The sequence below is a fragment of the Sceloporus occidentalis genome, unplaced genomic scaffold (genome assembly GCF_023333645.1).
Source record: "Sceloporus occidentalis isolate IW3139 unplaced genomic scaffold, rSceOcc1.0.p SCAF_6, whole genome shotgun sequence".
Lineage (NCBI taxonomy): Eukaryota > Metazoa > Chordata > Lepidosauria > Squamata > Phrynosomatidae > Sceloporus > Sceloporus occidentalis.
In genome coordinates, this window is record NW_028316986.1 from 74875306 (window position 1) to 74896618 (window position 21313).

Here is a 21313-nt window from a genome sequence, read left to right on the forward strand (position 1 = left end):
GTCCACAATAACCTTGATAAACCAAGCAGTATGTCTCTCCGTGCTGCATTTTAAACATAAACACAGATATAGTATGCATCTCAGAAATACTGATATGCAGATGTCCTTCTCCATGACAGATGTCATGAATAATTGATGTTGTCAGTTACAGTTTATTAAGAGTTTATAATACCATTCATAACATACTTACTAATTTATAACCATGTCTGTGGCTTTTATGTTCTATCAAGTATTTATCAGTGACCCTGATGAGGAAGTGTTACAGATTTTTGTGAATAATTTATGTGTTTAATATAAAATTTAATGCTCCAGATCTCTGTCATGGCCACATTAAGCTTTATGGCATTTATTTTGTTTCCCATTTTAATTATTCAGGGGAAGGAATCTTTAAGGTTCACTGAGAGTGAATTTGGTAACCCTTCCCCATCCCCAACTATATTTGGCACTGTGGGTTGCTATAACTTGTATCCCTTAGGAGTTTTGTTTTTCCTTTTAGAACATATGCAGAATTTCCCTTACATGATGCTTTCAAGTAGTGTTGTCTATAACACCCTTAATATTAGATTTAAAAAGTTTAATGGTGTTAGCAACTTGAGGTCTGGTCCACACAGATCCCACTCAAACCAGATTCTGGCGTAACACAAAGCCACTTGTGTAACAAGATAAAACACATTTTATTGATTATATAGCAGGAGTGAGAATGATGCAGCCCTCTAGATGTTGCTGGACTGCAGCTCAAAGTATTCCTCACCATTGACTATGTTAGGTAGGGCTGCTAGGTCTTGTAATCCAACACCATAAAAAGCATCATAAGATTCTTATCTCTGTATGTTCTTGATATGTGGATGAAGAATATGACTGATAACACCTATTCCACAGAAGTGTTCCATAGTGTTGCTTCAAGGATAGTCAGTCCTCCTTTCTTTGGCAGGTAGCATGCTTCTCACCAACACCTAAGTGTGTACTCTTCCTATAGTATTTCATAGGTCTCTCTCTAGTAGTCATGAGAAATAAGGCTGGAAAAAAACTACTTGCTCTAGAAAACAGGGTTTCTACTTTTTCAAGAGAGGGTGAACAGCATTCTTCTCATACGTAATAGTTAGAACCAGTCTTATCAGGAAATGAAGTAAGAAGGCATAATTACTGGTTTGCATTTGTAGCTGTGAGTGCCTGACATCAGCAGGCTTTGTAAAAGTCTTACCTTTGTAATTAAGATGTATTCATGAAATATGGCAGTGCAGGTTTATTCTGTGCCAAGAATGCTGAAGCATGCTGTATAGGATGTCAGCTCGTTTTCCCTGTAGAGATTTGATCCAGGTTATCTAACTGATCATATCTCCTGATATGAGCCTGTCCAGCCCCTGAAATCTACAGGAACGGCCCTTCTCTTAGCCCTGAAACCTTCAGGTAAGGTTAGTGGGAACATGAGAGAAGGCCGTCTCAGTGGCTGCCCCTACACTTTGGAACTCTCTCCTTAGGAAGGCTAGAGTGGCCAGCTTCTTTCTTTCCTTCTGTTGGAAGGTGAAGACTTTGGATACAGTTCATCTGGCCCTGGAGAGCTGAATTCATTTGGTGTAGCTTATATCCCTATACTATTTACCTGTTCTGGGCTACAGTTCCATCATTGCATTGCATCTTGTATCCTGTTTTCACCATATAGAGCACTATTTTCCTTTTGTGAGAAGACTGAGGCACAGAAGGTGTTGAACAGTTACTCCTTCTCTCTGTTGTCTGTTCGCATTTCATTGTCTTCTCTGCACAATGACCCCACTGTCGTTCCTCTCAATCCAAGCATAACCAACTATTCCCACTCTCTTTTATTGGTTTTCATCTCTCTAGCAAGCAAGAGCTCATTCTGAGTTTTGGCTTTTCTCACTTTCTTCCTAGAGGCTTTTTGTTTACATTCTTCTTTAGTGTTTTCCCTCTTCTAATTATTGTATATATCTCTTAATTCTCAAATAATCTAAAAGTTCTTTTTAGTAGTAGTAGTAGTAAAAGTTATTCGGTCATTGACCAGTAGTCACAGAATATAATTACAGAAATTCACAGTAAAAATTTGCGGGTGTCTGTACACGGTTATGAACAGTCACATCATACACACTTATCCAACCATTTAAAATCATAATAAAAAACTCTTGCCACTTCAATAAATAAATAAACAAACAAACAAACAAACAAACAGGCAAATCTGGTGCTAATCACCATCTCTCCTGGAATTCTCCTAAAGTCGTACAAACTACACATGATTATCTTCATGGATTTCCAGTGCTCTTACATTAATCTTTATGTCTATAATATACACAGATTTTAAGACATAAGCAAAGTAAAATAGCAGCCTTATTGGTATACGGTGAGTATAGCCATAATCTGAAATATTATATTCCCACTCTTTGTTAACAGTCATTAAACTCGGGCAAGTCCAGGCCGAATTTCAAAGCCTCCCGGGTTCTTTACCTGAGTGTCTTAATCTAACAGATTTGCAGACTTGCCTATATTAGGTCCCATTTACCATTTGGGATCGGAGTTTACATATAATATAACAGAACTTTGCTACCCTGAATATCACTTTGGGTATCTGGCTATTTAATAATTTGCTGATGTAAAAAGCATCCGGGTGACCAGGGTATTTTCCCAAAAGGGGGGCAATCAACTGGAGACAGATATCTTTGTAAAACTGACAATATAAAAAAACATGTTCAATGGTTTCAATCGTGCCCGTATCGCACGGGCAAAGATGGGATTTATAAGGCACTTTCCTAAACCTGCCTTCCAATACTGCTGTAGGTAAAGCATTGAATCGGGCCAGTGAGAAAGCTCTCCTAAATTTAGGGAGAGTAATTTGGAACAAATACACAGCAGGTGAAGTAACCCGAATTTGTTTGTTGGCTACAATATATTTAGGGAAGGCAGCAGTCTCTAACTGGCCTTCAATGTCCAGCAATCTTTGTTTGATAGTCAATTTTGCAATATCTAGATTTAGGTTCAAAATAGTATCCCTGGAAAACCCCAATGTGTTCAGTTTCTTGTTTATTTCTGTTTCCCAGGAAGCTTTATAGGAATCAGCCAGGACAAATTTGATCAGCCCTCCTGGGTTTTTATTCAATTTGAGCCAGTATGTGAGAATATTAATCCACATACTTGTCTCCAGCTTACTAACTCCCGCTTCCCTTCTAATAACTGCATTTGGTGTACTGCGAGCTACTTGAAATATTTTCCTTAGAAACTTCGATTGAGTTTGTTCTAATAAGGTAGGGTCTTTATAGGGTCCTATTTGCACTCCGAAGAGTAATTGTGGTTTTACTTTAGCCAAAAAAAGTTTAATTGCAGCTGGGATAAACTGGGCTCCCTTAGAGAAGAAGTACCTTTGGATGGCATTTATCGATCTTTGGGCATTTCGGGTTACATAATCCAGGTGAGCTTTTCTGCTCCCTGTGGATTGGAACACAATGCCTAGGTATTTAAAGAATTTGACCTGTTCAATAGATTGCTCTCCTAACCTCCATTTTCTCATTTTTGGATGTTTAGCAAAAGAAAGGATTTTGGTTTTGGTGTAGTTTATAGTTAGGTTTTCTTCCATACAATAGGTAGCTAAGGACTTTAAAGCTCTTTTAAGGCCAATTGGGGTCAGGGATAAAATCGCTGCGTTGTCGGCATATAAAAGTACATTTGTGTGTCTATTTGCAATCTTGGGGGGGGTGGTAAGAGGGGTTGCTCAAAAATGGTATTAAAGAATTTATATAATAATTGAACAATATTGGTGCCAAGACACACCCCTGCCTGACTCCATTCTTGACTTGTACTTCCTTGGATACGTGTCTTTGATAACTACATCTAACCCTCAAATGATTATTTTCGTGCAGCTTAACAAGCAGCAAAAGAAGGTGTTTATCAATCGTGCTGTTCATTAGTTTATCCCACAATTTAGCTCTGGAAACGGTGTCAAAAGCCAGTTTGAAATCTATAAATGCTACATATAATGGTTGTCCTTTACTGGAATATTTCTCAATTAGGTGTTGCAAAACCAAGGCATGATCTAGTATTGACCTTCCAGCCCTAAACCCCGCCTGCTCATCCTTCAGGATCCCCTCTGTTTCCATCCAGACCATTAATTTGTCTTGCAGGTGTTTTGCATACAGTTTGCTAATCTGGCTGAGAAGACTAATAGGTCTAAAATTTGCAGGGTCGTTTCTTTTCCCTTTTTTGTAAATTGGGACTATGGTTGCAAGACCCCAGTCAGATGGTATCCTCCCTGATCTTGTCATGCCCAGCCTGGAAGATGGCTTGGAGGACTCAGAGGATGAGCTAGAGCCTCTGGGATCTGAACCTATAACGGAGGAGCCAGAGCCCCAGGGGCTTGAACCTGTAATGGAGGAGCCAGAGGCTGGCCCTAGTTCTGCTGGAGCAGAGTTTGTGGCCCCTCCAGAGGTTCAGCAGTCAAGTTTGCCTAGTGCCGAGGCTGTGGACATGGAGGAGGATCTGGGCAGTGTGCCTACCTTCAATGAGCGTCGAGCTGAAAGAGAGGGCCTTCGAAGATCTCGGAGGCTTTATCAGAAGCGTCTTCGCAATCAGGCACAGCTGAAGGCCAGCTCCTTGCCTTTATAAACACCTGGAGCATGTGTGGTTCTTTGCCAGTGGATATCTGACTCTTTTAGAGGAAAGACTCTGTCTCTGGCTCCTTGGCTTCTTGTCTTGAATACCCGGAAACCTTGACCTTGGACTGCTTCATCGACCTGCCTATCTGTTGCCCTGAACCTTGGACTGTCTGACAATTCTCTTGGTAATCCCTTTTGGTAAAGCTACTGCATCTCTCTAGGACTGACTTTGCTGTGCTGGGAGAGGGTTGTTTGTTTGGGAACTAGCTGCCTTATCAGCCTTTGGCTGCTTTCCCGGACAGATCTGTCAATAGCCGTAAAAAGTGTGGACAACACCAGGACCCACCAGCTCAAGTTATTTTTTAGTATTTCGCAAGTGATAAGGTCTACACCAGGGGCCCTTGCTGGTTTGAGTTGATTTATCAAGCTCTTAATTTCTGAATGTGAGACTGGCGGCCAGACGGGGAGAATAGTAGCTTCCAACATTTGTCCTATGTGTGATTCCTCAGTGTTTCCATATAGCTTAGTAAAGTGGTTTTCCCATATGCTAGCTGGTATCTGAAACATGGAATTTTGCACATTTTTGGGAAAGGATAATGCAACCTCTTTCCAGAAAAGAGTGGAATTCTTAATACTGGCAACTGTTATTAGTCTGTCCCAGGAGGCTTGTACAGCATTCCTTTTTTCCTCTCTAAGTAATTTTTGTAATACATTTTTTGCCTCAAAAGGTCTGGCAAAGAGCATTGTGATGGGTTCAGTTTATATTGTTTAAATTGTTCTTTCAATGATGCCCATGCCTCTCTGCAATCGGCATCAAACCAACTTCCCTGATCTTTTGTTTTATATCTATTGGTGCTATTTTTAGGGACAGATAGAAATGTTCGAATTAAGCTTGTTAATTTGTTAAAGCTTAGCAGTATATTGGTGTCCGCTTTGCCTTCTACTATATCATTGTGGAGGCTTCCCACTGCATCACTACTGAGGAATTTTGTAAGGGCCTTGGCTATATGTGGAGACCATTTGACCCGTGTAGTATAGATTTCATCAGGCTGGGCCAGATTCTGACATACAGGCAGGAACAAGCAGTCAAAAGGCTTTAAACTTAACTGTACAGGAAAGTGATCGCTTTCAGGGCGAACAACAACAGAGAATTTATGTATAAATGGGACTAGTTCTTGCGAAGTCCCTATATAGTCCAGTACTGAAGGTCTATTGCCCATCCAATGGGTGTATTCTGCTGGATAGTCATCATTTGTGGAACCGTTCAGGATAACTAGATTTAACTCCTCAAAGGTTTTTGCCAAATATAGACCTCTGAGGTCGCAGATTGTATCCTTAGACTGGCGACGTAACAATGGGTGAATAGTTGAAAATGGTAGTGGTTGGCAGTTAAATTTGGAAAATAAAGTAGCATCATTTGCACCAGTTCTTGCATTGAAATCTCCCGCCAGTATAAGATGGGTTACCTGTATAGTGATAGTGATGTTTTTAACAAAACCTCTCAATTTGTCCCAGACCTCTTTTATCTTGCCTTGCCCTTGCAAGGGCGGTATGTAAACATTAATCAGGCATGTAAGATGATTCTTAAATTGTAATACTGTTGCTAAGGCATATTGGTCTAAGGTGGCTATTTTATATATCTGTGTTTGTAATGAAGTGGATATTAGGACACCTAATCCTCCACAAAGCCTACCGTGACCTTTACCTGGCACTGCATCCAAAACAATTGATTTGTAACCCTCAACATACAGTTCTTCTGCTAACCAGGTTTCTTGGAGTAGAATAATGTCATGCTTGTTAATAAAAGCCATAAAAGAGGGATCCTAGATTTCCATCCAGCAATATTCCATGAGATTAAAGTTAATGGAGTGGGGGCCGATGATGTTATCTGTCAATCAGTTGTATTAGCAGATGGATCAATGTCTTTTGACCCACTCGTTGGGCTGGATCTTCTCCTTTTCTTATTTGTAGATGTTACTAAACATCTAGAAGATGGTAATGGTGTTATTGGTTTATCAAGTAGATTTGTCTTACAATTAGGAGATAGATGTATTAATGGTAAGGTATTATCGGCTGCGCAGAGAAAAGGATGTCTAGGGGTCCCACACATTAGCGATATCAGGGGTTCCTCGGAGTAATCTGCAAGTCTTTTTAGATCCTTTTTGGGTGAAGTCAATGTATCAGATACTGGGCAGGTAGAAGGTAAAAGTTCATTGATGGACTTAGTTGCAGCTGCTACTGAGCTTAGTGTTAACTTAACATTTTCTAACTTATACAAAATACGTTGTTGTTCTTCGGGAGAAATTGAGTTGAAAAGTTGAACAATTTCCTCCTCGTCATCTAATATATTAGCGGAGATTTGTTTGTTTGTTTTATTTCCCTCTTTGCTGGTGACTCCCTTGCTATCAATCTTCATTCTTGGTGCAGTTTTCAGTAATGGTAGGACATTGGTGTTGCGTAATACCTTCGTTGGAGTGATTGCAAATCTTTTTAGCAATCTTTTGTTGTCAAGAATCAAAGTTGGAATAAATGAATTCCTAAAAGTCAATACGATTCTCATGGTACTATTCCATGTTGGCAGCCAAAAAATTTCAAGAAGCTCATTGGCATACACCCTTCGTTGTAACAGAGCAGACAGTGATTGAAGTGCCATTCCTTTATTGCGCCATCTGCCACTGTTATATCAGTTATTTGCTATTTGCAAGCCAATCTTATTTTCCTGTATGATTAATTTGTCTTTGGTATTTGCCTTTTGTGATGAGTTAGGTTTCACCGGTTTGTATAGTTGGAGTTCAGGTTTAGAGCGATCGATTACTTCCTCTGCTTTCTCATGTTTGTAGGTTGGTTTGGGTTTGGGCTTGGGTTTAGATTTCTCCAGTAGATCTTTTATCCCATCTATTTTCTGGTTAATACTTGTCAGTTGTTCAAAAATTGCAATTACTGTTTTGGCCGTTAGAAGACAGTTCTTAGCTACCAATTCTAGGTCTGTCTTCGCATCTTTTGTGGCATCAGGGATTGAACTTACTCTATGAGTAGTGCTTTCATTAAGCAATAAATTTTCCTCCTCAGGTGTGGATGGAGCAGGGGAACTTAAGAATGAATTTGAAATATAATCAATAGAGGTACTATCTATATCCTTAAGTAGTAGCAAATCTTCCATTCTCAGTTGTCTGAGAGTGGAAGCTGCTTTTGAAATTTCTGAATTTCCTAATTTCCCCTCTGGGTTTTTCTTAATGTTCCTGCCTCTCTTAGATTTTACGTGTTCAGTTCCTATGGTTGCTCTCCTCTTTCTTTTAAGATTACTTTTCATTGTCATCCTTTTCCTGTCACAATCTTGTTTAAATTTATATACTTATCGCCGCCGCCAAGTGTGCCGCCGCCAAGAGGCTGGGGAACGCTGGGGCTTTTGAGCCCTGGTTGTGCTGCTCCTCCCCTGCCCTTGGCCGCCGCCGCCGAACGCCGCCGCCGCCGAGAGGCTGGGGAACGCTGGGGCTTTTGAGCCCTGGTGGTGCTGCTCCTCTCCCGCCCTTGGCCGCCACCGCCGAACGCCGCCGCCGCTGCGAGGCTGGGGAACGCTGGGGCTTTTGAGCCCTGGTGGTGCTGCTCCTCTCCCGCCCTTGGCCGCTGCCGCCAAACGCCGCCACCGCCCTTCTTTTTATATTCACCTCGGTTTCTTTAGTCACCTCCCATTTTTCTTCCTTTCAGAAATTACCGTATTTGCAATTGTGCCTTCAATACCTCCTCTTTAAGAAATGCCTATGTATCATGAACTGCATTCTCTTTGAACATTTCTGAAAATAGATCCTCACTAACTATATCCCCAAACTTTAAAAAATCAACTTTCTTAGAGTCCAGAGTACCTGGGCCTCGAACTGCCTATCTTGCAATCGTCAGGATCAGCATCTTAACTACGGAGCCACTCTGTCTCTTTTGATACACCCGTTTGATTCATACATCAATAATAATAACTCTCCTGGATGTCGATTCTGTTACTGCTGCTGATCAGAAGATAAATTGGGAATGAGTGAGATAAGAAATAGTGGACATAATTTATACTATGAGTCTAATGGCTTTGACTTTGGGGGGAATTAGTAAATGATTTAAATAATAAGACCAAGCCTGTAAAACTGTGCTTTTGTATTTTAAAATAGTATACTTTGAAACTGTAGAATTCATACTCTGGGGAAAAGCGCTCAAAGAGCATTACTGTACCAAAAAAATGTTTATGCAGTTGTGTGTACAATTCAAATATTGCCAGCAAAGAGTTTGGTGGGGGGTGGCTGCAGAAGAGCAGGTAACCAGCAGTAGTTGGAACTAAAAGAGAGTAACAAATCTGGTTCTGAAAATAAAATTAATCATGTGCATCAGAAATCAGCTGTTAATTTCAAGATGAAGAAAAAACAAAACAGAGGACCAAAGTTTTGCAGCTGAAGATCTTGATACTTAACTTTACTAAAATCTTTTTCAGCTACTATTGGAACTAAATCACATAGTTGGCATGTGATGTATTCTTTTTTTGAACAAATCATGCTCAGTGGTTCAAGTAAAATGTGATTAATCACTTTGAAAAGAATTCTGAATGATTTTAATGTCATAGCAATGTTCTTAATAACTTGGATTCAAAAATTTTATTTAACAGCCTTTTCTCACCATATGGTTTGTGACAGTTTTTCATATTAATTAGGTATCCATATGGAAATAGTATACATTAGTATATAATTAATGTCATTTTAAAAAAATTATAGGAAGTTTTGAACAAGCCTAGCCATAATGGGCTGTCAATCATCCTCATCCTCATCATAATAAGCAGCAGCAGCAACCAAATTCTGCATCAAAAACTTCACATTAAGTTATTATTATTATTATTTTTAATCTCTATGATGATCTCATTCTTCTCTTTTTTGGCTGGGGCCCTGTTGTTTTGTTGTTTTTTCATTGCTTCCTATTGCGTTGTTTATTTTATTTTTAAGCCACCTTCACAGATTATTTGATAAACAGGATATAAATGTCTATACTAAATAAAATATAACCTCTTTTAACAAAGTGTGTTGTACATTTCTCTTGCATTTTATATGCATTTTAAACTGATTTAAATATTTTAATACAATTGTCTTTTTTGTTGTTGTACCTTCAAGTCATTTGTGATTTATGGCAATCCTAGTGCTAACTCATCTTGGCAACATTTGTTCAAAGGAGGTTTTGCCTTTGTCTTCTTGTGAGGCTCAGAGAGTGTGATGAGTTTGCCAAGGTTACCTAGTGGGTTTTCATGGCTGAGTGGGAATTTGAATCCCATTGTCTAGAGTCATAATCCTGGGCTCCTGGGGCGTTGGCCTGGCAGAGGCCTCAAAACCTCCGCTTCTGCCTTCCCCCACCACACACTCCATCGGTCCCTCACTTGGAAGAGGAGGAGAGGAGGCACCCGTGTCGGCTCCTGGGGCGTTGGCCTAGCAGGCAGTCATGGAGACTGTTTTTTTTCCCTTCCTTTGAACTTTGATCTGTTATAATTGTTTTTTAATTAATTGTGATAAATTGTAGTTTGTAATTGTAATTTTTGATTTTTATTATGTTATATAGATTATGGTTTTTGACATATTGTAATTGCTATTTTTTATGTTTTTTCTATTAGGTACTATGTTACGTTTATATTTAATTTGCTTAATATTGTTTTTATGTGGACTTGTGTTGAGAGGTTGGGAAAAGGATTTTCTTGAACCTTGTTTGACTTGTAATGTTCTTATGTTTTCCTATTGATTACCACTGTATGGATATTGCTTATTGTTATTGGCTGCTTTATATCGCTGGGGGGCTGGGAAGGGGTTAGTTTGTTGTTATTGTATTTTTATTGTATCTTCACTGTTGTTAGCTGCCCGGATTCCTTGTTGATTGGGCGGGATAGAAATAAATAATTTATTATTATTATTATAATCTAATGCTCAAACCACTACACCACACTGGCTGTCCATACAATTGTCTATTTAATGCTTTTTAACTTTTGCACCATATATTATTGTATTTTGTTTAAAAGCTACTTGATAAGCCATATGGGGAGAAAGGCAGGTTATACATAAAACAAAATAAATTTCTAATAGAAAAAATAATAGACATCACATTTGAATTAATATTGTTTCTTTTCTCCTTTTTGCCGGAGCATGACACCATACCACAACATACTCCCTCTGGATCTCCCTTCTTTATTTAAACACATACTAAAGATTTTATTTCCATTTCAGTGCATTATAATTAATTCAGTCAAGGAAAAATTAAGTTTTATTAATATAATGATTCTTTGACCTATCATCTGCTATGGAGAGATTGATTCACCTTGGGATGTTAAAAAGCCAAATTAGATTACTGGCCTGAGAGAACTTTAGTTTTGAACTCTTCAGTTTAACGATAGAGTCAAATTAGTTTCCTTAGCTGTTTTAAAACTGATTTAAAAACCTCTCAGAAGTTTGATGGCATGGAAATAACATCTCCATAATTTCTGAAAATCATCTTGTTCAAATAGGGCCTTTTTGAAAGTAAGTGAAAATCTGCACTTTGGTTTCCATATGAAATATAATTGTTGTTATTGCATAAGTGAAAATAAGCCACCTAATACAATGGCTCAATGGCTTATTCTCTATGTGAGAAAAGTTGATTTTAAAAAGAGGAAGAAAAGAGACCCCTACCATATTTTGTCTGAACACCGTAGGGTTACAATAATGGAATGCTAATTATTTGTCCTGTATAAGCTATTCTTCTGTAGGTGATCTCCCTTTTGTTTGAGTTCTAATCTTTCCTAAATCAGGGGCCAAAGGCAGAAGTATGACAACCTAGAAAAGAGGACATGTTTGTGGTGACTTCTTGCTTGATCATCAATCTATGAAGATTAGGTCTTAAGTGTAGATGCCTAAGGTGTTATATGACTCTAAAAGAATTATCTGATGTTTGGTGACAATGGAACCTGGATAAATCTTGAGGAAAGAGATTCTTGTCTTCTTGTCTTTCTGAGTGTAACATACAGAGCTACCAACTGTTTAAACTCGACACTTTGATGCACCTATGGGTTTTCTAATCTATTTATGTGTGAACACAGGTATGACATTGAATGACTGTCCATCATAGGTGATAGACATTCATATAAAGTACAGCGCGCACTCGTCATACGCGGGCGCGCCTTACGCGGCTTGAGCATATGCGCTCAAGCCGCGGGGCGTGCGTGGGGCAGAAGGGGTGGTGCGTCCCAGTTAATTGAATGGGCGCGTGCGCCCGTTGTGCCCCGGGCGCCGCCACGCCGCCATGCATGAGCCCCATTGTTTATAATGGGGCTTGAGCATAGGCGGAATTCGCCTTACGCGGCGGGATCCGGAATGGATCCCTGCGTAAGGCGAGGGCCCACTGTATAGCCATCATGTTGATTCCCAGAGGCTTTGGTTCAAAAGGTCAAACATTTTAATAATGCTATGACCATTTGGTGTCAGTCTTTTATACAGTTGAACCTTAGAAATGGGAGACTCACAGGATGTACAAACTGATCATTAAGGCCAGCTTGTAGGTGGAGTTGGGGTGTGACATCCACACAATGCATGACCCAACTCCACCCCCATGCTTACATGATGCCGCACACCGTGCCACATGGCGGGTGGCAACACAGTGCTGCTCTGCTGCTGCATCTAGATGATGCAATGCCAAAGGAGTGCTGAAAAGTCACAGTTCTGTGGCGCAGAAAGGAGCCGCTTTTTGCAGCTCTTTTTTGTGTTGTATAAAAGACTGACACTAAAAGGTGAGATCGGGCCTGCAGCATGCGGTTGTCACAGCCCTGATAACAGAATCATAGAGTTGGAAGAGACCGCAAGGGCTATCCAGTCCAACCCCCTGCCATGCAGGAAAACTAAATCAAAGCATCCCCGACAGAAGGCCATCCAGCCTCTGTTTAAAGACCTCTAAAGAAGGAGACTCCACTACACTCCGAGGGAGTGTGTTCCACTGTCGAACAGCCCTTACTGTCAGGAAGTTCCTCCTAATGTTGAGGTGGAATCTCTTTTCATGTAGCTTGCATCCATTGCTCCAGGTCCTGTTCTCTAGAGCAGCAGAAAACAAGCTAGCTCCCTCCTCAATATGACATCCCTTCAAGTATTTAAGCAGAGCTATCATATCACCTCTTAACCTTCTCTTCTCCAGGCTAAACATCACCAGCTCCCTAAGTCCTTCCTCATAGGAGATCTGGTGCTAAAAGGTGCGGTCTGTACAGCCCCTCAGTGTTACAATCTCTTCTTGGATAGACTGATCACCAAGAATTGCTTGTTCCCATACACATATATGCATCCAGTGTAACTTTGAAATAAACCTTAACTTTGTGTCTACGTGCATGAATACACTAGAGCTTGCATTTAAAAATAGGATTGTAATTATTTAATTGGCAATTGCTGTATCTGTAGATTTGAACAGAGTACCAGTTCTATTAATGTAAAAATAAAAAATAAACAGCACAAAATCCTATCGTGGTTGATTGAATGAGGGAAGAAGACAAGGTTGTAAGGTTGATACTGCAGTAGCTCTAGTGATTGCTAGCACTGTGTGGTAATTACATTTTTTTGTGTTACTTCCACTTCAGAGTTGGCGTTGTATTTCAGGCAGATTTATTTTCACCTGCTCTCATCCTCAAAAACAAAGAGTGATAATCTCAATCAAGGCTATTTGTGGAAAAATTAATTCTGATGATTCTCAGGAAATTGGGACCGTTAATGTTAGATTGTGATTTGTGTAGCTTGTGTGATATGGTGCAGTCATATATATATATATATATATATATATATATATATATTTTTTTTCTGATTGCTGTTGTGCTCACTGCTGCCATTCTTACTCCATACAGAAGCCCAGCAACATGGCTGCAGAAGTTTGAGATTGTTATCAGCCCATCTACACAAAATGGCAGAATGTTTGTGAGAAATGTCCATTTATTCCCGTTCTGAAGATGTTGACACTCCTATTATGCTCTCAGTATTCTGTAAGAAAGACAATTGGCAAGTTATTCTGGATCTCTGCACAGGTCCTCCTTTTTGCAGGCTTCATCTACCTCTATTCCAGACATATTTCTGCTGTGTTAAGTTTAATGCTTGTGATTTCTTTTTAATAGTATTCATGAAAGAGACTGATAGCACTGGGGCTCAAGCTAAGCACAGTGGTAGCTTCCCCACCCCCCTTTGGTGCCAAGTTTTATGATGTACTGTAAATAGGAATTACTCCACAACTCTCTTCTCTGCTGTCACTCTTGTTGCTGGGAAACATGCACACAGTTTCCTCAACCTTTTCACTATTTCCTTGTCACTTTGCAGTTTAGGATCAATTAAACATTTGGGATTCAAATATAATAGTTGCTTTTTTATGGGGGATGTATAGAATAATGTATGTCACTCATTAAATTGTCTAATTAATAGTGCAATCTTGTCTGTGTTCACTTAGAAGTGACGTTTGGGATTGCAACCCAAAGTGGGTGCATAGAATAGGGGTACATATTGCATAGAATACACTCAAGATATTTTGCTGTCTTAAGCGATGACAGAACCCTCCTTCCTTGTCCATGTCTAGTTGCTTAGTATCCAAAGACAGTCAAGTCATGGGGTGGGGCAAAAATATAGTAATCTGTTCTCATCCCTGGCAATATAATAACAAAAGAAATAACTGAAAATGTGCTGTCCCTTTTGTGTAGTCCAAAATCTGCTGCCTAAGGTATTTGCTGCACTCTGTCTAATGGTGGGGCTGGCCCCACATCCTTTTGGAAGGCATATGTTATACCACTGAGCTATAGTTCTGCACTTCAATTGGGATTAACTCTTGTGCAAATGCACGCTCTGCACGTTGTAAATATTAATGCCATTTTTACTAAGTTTATCTGATAACAGAAAGTTTGGCACTTCTAAAAAAAATCTAAAAGGTTGCATGCGTGTCCCCCCCTATTTTCTCCCCTTTCAAAAACAAGAGAAATTGGCAGAGGTACTTGCAGTTTTGATATGATTTGCAATATTGCTGTTTCTCAGCTAAAATGAACACAGTTGCCCCTCCTCATGACATCTTCTCATTTCACTGTTCATTCCACTTATTGGCATTGGTAAATGTAGTTTATACCCTGAGCTGCAGGTAAATTAATTACAGTAACTCTGATCTGGCACACACAACAAGAACTTGCCAGTCAAATATTTAATGCCATCACATTTTAAATTAGTTCAATAAATTGAAAAACCTGTAACTTGTCAACTTTTCTGCTTTATTCTGTGCCTTACACTGAAAGATTGCCTTTTCATTAAGGAAGCAGTAAATTAACATTTAGTGGCCTGACAGCTTGCAATATGCACAAAAGTGGTCACAGCATATTTTGGGAGTATTAAATTAAATTGGGGCAGTTTCAGCATAGGAAAGCAGATCCCCATTGGAAACTGGGCCTTCTTAACCAGTGAATGGACAGGTGAGGGGGCAAGCAAAGAGAGAGAAACCTGCCCCCCCTCCCAGCTTCTTCCAAGCCTATTCTTTCAAGCTAGCAACATTGCATATGAAAATCTTTTTATCTGTATTTTTAATTCTCATCTTCCAGCCTTCTTCATGGGGAAAACAGAAGTCAGATTCATCATTATCCATGGGAATGGTGCCTGGGGACAGTGCTGGTACTGCTGAAAGGTCTTGTCATGGGCAGCCAAGAGCAGGACTCGGAGGAGGAGGAGGAGGCCGTGGCTCCTCAAGCGCAAGAGGAGATTGAAGCTATACTAGATCCCAGTTCTGCCCTGCCAGACCCCAGCCCTGATCTCCCAGCCCCAGAGGTTGAGGCCAGGTCCTAGCTCTGTGGGGTTCCCTCCTGAGGCTCAGCAGCTTAGTATTGACCCTGTGGAAGAACCAAGCATGGAGGTTCCTTCCTTTAGGCAGAGGAGAGCTGAGAGTTCTTGCATGCATCGATCCAGGAGGCTTGCAGAGAGGCAATCTGCAGATAAGCCACAGCTGGCACAAAGGAGAGTGTCTCTCATTTAAGCAGCTGGAAAACGCTGACCCTTTGTCCGAGGTTATTGAAGAATCCTTCATTGTGATTGCTGTCGGCACTGGCTCCTTGTTTCCTGAACCCTTGTCTGTCTTGAACCTACGACTTTGGAATGAACTGGACTACTGCTACCTTCTGGCTGCCCTGACCTTGGACCAAACTGACTTCAGTGACCTCTGGTATCCTGACCTTGGCTTTGTTTGCGGCTTGTTTTTCTCGGACTATAGAAAGGTCTGTAGACTGTTTCCCAGCTCCTAGTTAGCTTTCTTGCTGAGCCATCACTATCAACGTTTGTTTGTGTGTGTGCTGCCCACAGTCCAGGACAGGTCTTTACAGAAGACCTTCTATGACCTCTTCAAAGCTTAACTATACATTATGTAATCACACAGCATGTTGAATATGTGAGAGCTAGCATGGTGTTGCGATTTGAGCTTGAACTGTAACTCTGGAGAGCAGGGTTTGAATCTTCACTCAACCATGGAAACCAACAGGGTGACCTTGTGCAAGTCACATTCTCTCAGCCTCGGAGGAAGGCAAAGGTAACCTCTGCCCTGAACAAATCTTGCCACGAAAACCGCAGGATAGGTTTGCTTTAGTGTTGCCATAAGTCAGACATGACTTGAAGACACACAACAATAAATGTTGAATATGTGGTGTCCCATTTAGGAACTCTCTCTCTCTCTCTCTCTCTCTGGTGGGATGGAAGCATAAATGGAATGATTCATATGGGGGCCACTGCACGTGAGTGAAAGAGAGTTAAACTCAACTCCGCCATAAACGTTTCTGCTACAGAGACACAGAGACTTAAAGAACAGGAGGAAAACACCAGTTGGTGCCTCAACTGAGGGGGAGTTTTTTGCCCAAAGTCTTTGCATGAATCCAGGAACAGTTTTTCTTTGGGGGGGGGGAGGGGAGAGAAGATGGCTGGGGATTCCCTTCTTCAGCTGGTGGGGAGAACAAAAAAGTATCCTGTTGGTCATGGCAGCTGGACTGTGGAATACAGGGTAATTAAAAAAGAATGGTGCCAAACCAAATAACAACAGCGTTACTTTTGCACCATTCTTTTTTTGATCACCCTATATTCTCTTTGTGGATTCACTGATGTACTCATTAGCTGATTTTAGACATCACTGAAAGCTGGTTTTGGTTCATTTTACCATCTGAATGAGCTTTTGTTCTTTTTCTTTTACAGTTTTTGTTGTTCTTCAGTTATGTTCCCTACCTTTTTGAAATGATTGGCTGCTCTGTGAGTCTGAGAAGACAGGATACACTTTTCATAGATAAATTAGTGTATTTTAAGTATTTGGCAGGGATGACTGTTTTTGTTGTTGTTTTAGTTGTAAAGTGCCGTGTACTCTGATGGAGCTATATTAAAACACTGATGATGATGATAATATTCCCTCTTCTGTATGCTTTGTGCTGTCTACTGGATCAAAATTCTATTTTCTGTGTACCAAGCAATGACTCTGCCTTTTATGACATTCCCCATCAAATTTAAATACTTGAAGGGATGTCATATTGAGGAGGGAGCAAGCTTGTTTTCTGCTGCTCCAGAGACTAGGACCCAGAGCAATGGATGCAAGCTGCAGGAAAAGAGATTCCACCTCAACATTAGGAGGAATTTCCTGACAGTAAGGGCTGTTCGACAGTGAAACACACTTCCTCGGAGTGTAGTGGAGTCTCCCTCCTTGGAGGTCTTCAAACGGAGGCTGGATGGCCATCTGTCGGCAATGCTTTGATCTGGATTTCCTGCATGGCAGGGGGTTGGACTGGATGGCCCTTGCGGTCTCTTCCAACTCTATGATTCTATGATTCTAAATGGTTATTTAGTGAAACTTTTCCTTGAGTCACACTCCACAGACACCATCAAAATTTGGTGTCTTGACAAATTAAAGGGTTTTGTTCAATGTGTTTGGCCTCTTCTGACATAATCCTTGTTTCTTTTTATTCTGTGTTTGCCTCTCTCTCTCTCTCTCTTTTTCTTTCTCTTTCCTGCCCATACAAACTGTAAAACATAGTCAGAAACCTTGTGTCATTTTTTTGTTTTGGACCACACTCAAGCTCAGGGCACCAAATAGATGTATAGTGACTTTGGGCAAGTCACATTTTTTCAGCCTCCAAGGAAGGCAATGGCAAATCTCTAAATAAATATTGGCAAAAAACCTCCAGGAAAAAGTTGCTATGAGTCAGAGCTGAGTTGAAGGTGCAAAACAAAAACTATTAGACTATTCATTCATGCAGGATGGGGTGGGAAGCTTTGTAGCAGGCTTTGCCACTCACAGCTGGTTGCCTATGTCTTTTGATAGTGTCACTTCTTTGGTTTTATTCAAAGCTTCCATCTTGTTTAGGCAGGACTTGCTCATTAATTTGTGGTCAATACATCTGACAACTTTAGTAATCTGTGTATGTTAGTGTACACCTTTCTTTAGGGTGGGAAGAGGCTAGGAGACTTAAGCACATGAGATATATGGTCATTTGTTTTATAAATTTAATTTTCCTTTAAAATAGTGGGGGTGGGGAGTGGGTTGTGATCATGGCATAGGAAGAGGGGACTATTAAATCTTTGCTTCCACTGTGGTCCCAGTTGGACTTTCCCCACATGATGTTGTCAATGAGAGGGAAGATCCTATAGGACTAATGGGAACGATATATAGTTTGGCCCTAAAAACTGATTTGGCTTGTTTAATCAAAATTTGCAAAATCTGACAGTGGAAAAAAGTGCAGCTGACATATTTGTCCATCCCTATTTTCATTTGTCACTTGCCCTATAACTAGTGTTTTAAGCCAATACAGAATCCAGTAAACATCAGATAAAGACACATATTTAAAAGCAGCAGTACAGCAATACATTAAAAGCAGGATAAATATCAAAGCAGTATGGACTAAAGGAGTTATAAAGATGCAGCTTTAGAATTATTTATAAAGCCTGCAGGAGTAAAATAGTGTTTGTGAAGCACTGAAAAATTAGCCAGGTTGGCACCATAGTGACCTCTCCACATGAGAGGCACTCAGCAGTTTGGGAGCCACCAGGGAAAAGGCCTGGCCATGAGTAAACATCTGCTGAACTACAGTATTTCGGGAACTCAGAACAGTGGTTTGGATGGTGATTTTAGGACATGACAGGAACATATGAGAAAATAAAGGTTAATAATAATAATAATAATAATAATAATAATAATAAATCTTTTGTATATTGAGATGCTATCAAAGCTGTGTGTGACTGGAGGTGTGATGTAACAATGAAAGCACTGAAAGTACGTATTGTCACCTAAATTGCCCAGTGTTTCTTCATTTACACAAAGTATTAACATTTACAAAAAAGTTTTTTTCACAGATTGTGTAAATATTTTTGTATGTATTGCAACTGGTTCTGCCTTGCTGGATGACTGTTTGCATTTTTTTAAATCACTAAGCATTTATGCTTGCTCTCTCTCTGTGGTTTGCTTAACAAAAGAGGAAGATATTAGTTTTGTGCAGAGGCTTGTTGGTCAAATTGCTGGAAGACCGCACCGCAAAAGGCACATGTCATTTTACTTCCATGAAGGAGGAAGAAAACCTCATTGCAGTTTCTGGTATTTTGACAGGGTGTCTCATTGAACTGAGTAGAGGTGCAACACATTTGTTAACATGCATATCCTTAATGGAAAAATGCTGTCTTGATACACAAGACACTTGGCTGAGGAAAAGATATAACAGTTGTGAGATTTTTCACACTTTGGACTTCTTGTGAGAAAATTTGGTTGTACAAAAATACTTATTTTCCTTAACAGTAACCGTGTTTTGTACAAAATACACAGTGTCATCAGTAGAAATGCTGCTTTTGCACAGAAAACATGTTTGTGACCAAAACCACTGGAAACCGAAGTGTATTTTTCCACCAGTGAATTCTTCGTAGTGAATCCCAAGAGAATGGGAAGCACTAAAAAAAAACTGCAGAGAAACCTTTGCATTCTCATATAATAGGAAGGATATTGCTGAAGTTATTCATTCTTCCATCTGAGAATGAAATAAATGAGGATTTACATCCCTAACATTGAGCCACCCATTGTTATGAAGGATGAGCATTTTATTGAATATGGTTTACATCTTTAGTGTGAAGATGGTATACTCTGAGCTTATTGCAAAAGGGGTATGGATTTTATCAGAAGATATCAGTATATTTGCCTAATGGCCAAATATGTTAAATAAAAATACACAAAATAACAACATACATTTTTATTTAGTACATATGACCATTAGGCAAATATACTGGTATTTTCTGAAGTAATCCATATCCCTTGTGTATTGTAATTTGTGTATAAATATAAGAATCTGATGAGACTCACTAGGCTAGAGCTTGCTGATGCATCCAGGGGAACCTGGAAGGATAAAACAAACATTCTATGGGTGCATCTACTCTGTAGAAATAATGCAGTTTGACACCACTTTTAGTGCTATAGCTCCATCCTATGGAATCCTGGGAGTTGTCATTTTACAAGATGCTTAGCCTTCTCTGTCAAAGAGCTTTGGTGATACAACAAACTACAAATTCCAGGATTCCATAGGATGGAGGCATGACAATTAAAGCGGTGTCAAACTGCATTATATCTACAGTATAGATCCACTCTATTTCTTTAGATCCAACTGTGCTGAAAAAGAGGGAAGGCAACTCACCAGCCTATTGGCCTCAGCTGGGAAATCTGCAACAGCTTGGAAAGAGTGTGGCTGTAGGAAGCTACTTTGGAAATGAGTTAAAAGGGAGGGAGAAACAAGCAGAAGAAGCCACCATGGGTTTGCAAGCAAATTTGCCACGTTGAGTGAACCCAGGCCCAGCAACCCTTCCTGTGACTACTGTGGGAAAAGCAACTACCGGATACGTAGCCCAGTCAAAGGAGAAGAACCAGGAGTAGTTCTTGTGCCCATTGAATCCAGAGGTCATGGGCTTGGTCAGCCATTGTATATTTAGATACTTGGAATTTTAGAGCCCAGAGGAAAGGTTTACTGCAGGGGTTCTATGCCTTAGAAGAAGAAAAAGGCCAGAGACACATAAAGGGATGTTATGTAAAGGTGCCTTTGCAAACAGGACCCACTGTTGAATGGCTGGGGGTTAGAAAGCCCTCATTGAAGCAACTACAGAAACCTCCTGCACCACAGATCCTGGTATAGGTTATTGATTTCCAAGAGCAAGATTTAATGTTTCCTTATAGGGGAGTGAAGGCCAGCATGATATAGTGGTCTGAGCACTGAGGAGCAAGGATTGAATCTCTACTTAGCCATGGAAACCCACTGGGTGACCTTGGACAATTCACACTCTCTCAGCCTCAGAGGAAGGCAAAGGCAAGCCTTCTCTGAGCAAACCTTGCCAAAAAACAAAACAAAACAAAAACATGTTAGTTTGCCTTAGGATTGTCATAGATCAGAAATGACTTCAAGGCACATAACAACAACAACCCAGGAGGATGCCATATTAAAACCTAAATATTTTCATTACTAACCGCTTTTATAGTTAATTGCGAGAAATACCTTGCTTTATAGTCTGTTTCCTGTCTCCCCCCCCAGTCCAAATTTAGTGTAATGACTCTGTAACGGTTTGCTTCTATTTTTCTTCCCAACAGGGAATTCTTCATACAACAGTTTTTATGTTTTCTGTAAAAGTTTCTGCCAAGCAGTGAAACCTGGGAAGCTTCGTGTTCGTTGCAGAACATGCAAACAAGGCACACTGACTCTGTCCAGG

General features: G+C 40.1%; 1 protein-coding gene across 2 annotated transcripts in view; it reads left to right on the forward strand.

Moving 5' to 3' along the window:
- PRKN (parkin RBR E3 ubiquitin protein ligase) overlaps positions 1-21313 on the forward strand; it is a 938258-nt gene that overhangs the window by 301552 nt on the left and 615393 nt on the right. For both annotated transcript variants that reach the window (XM_089530072.1, XM_089530073.1), the window contains exon 4: positions 21195-21313. In XM_089530072.1, the coding sequence (XP_089386198.1) occupies positions 21195-21313 (119 nt within the window). The remainder of the gene's footprint in view (positions 1-21194) is intronic.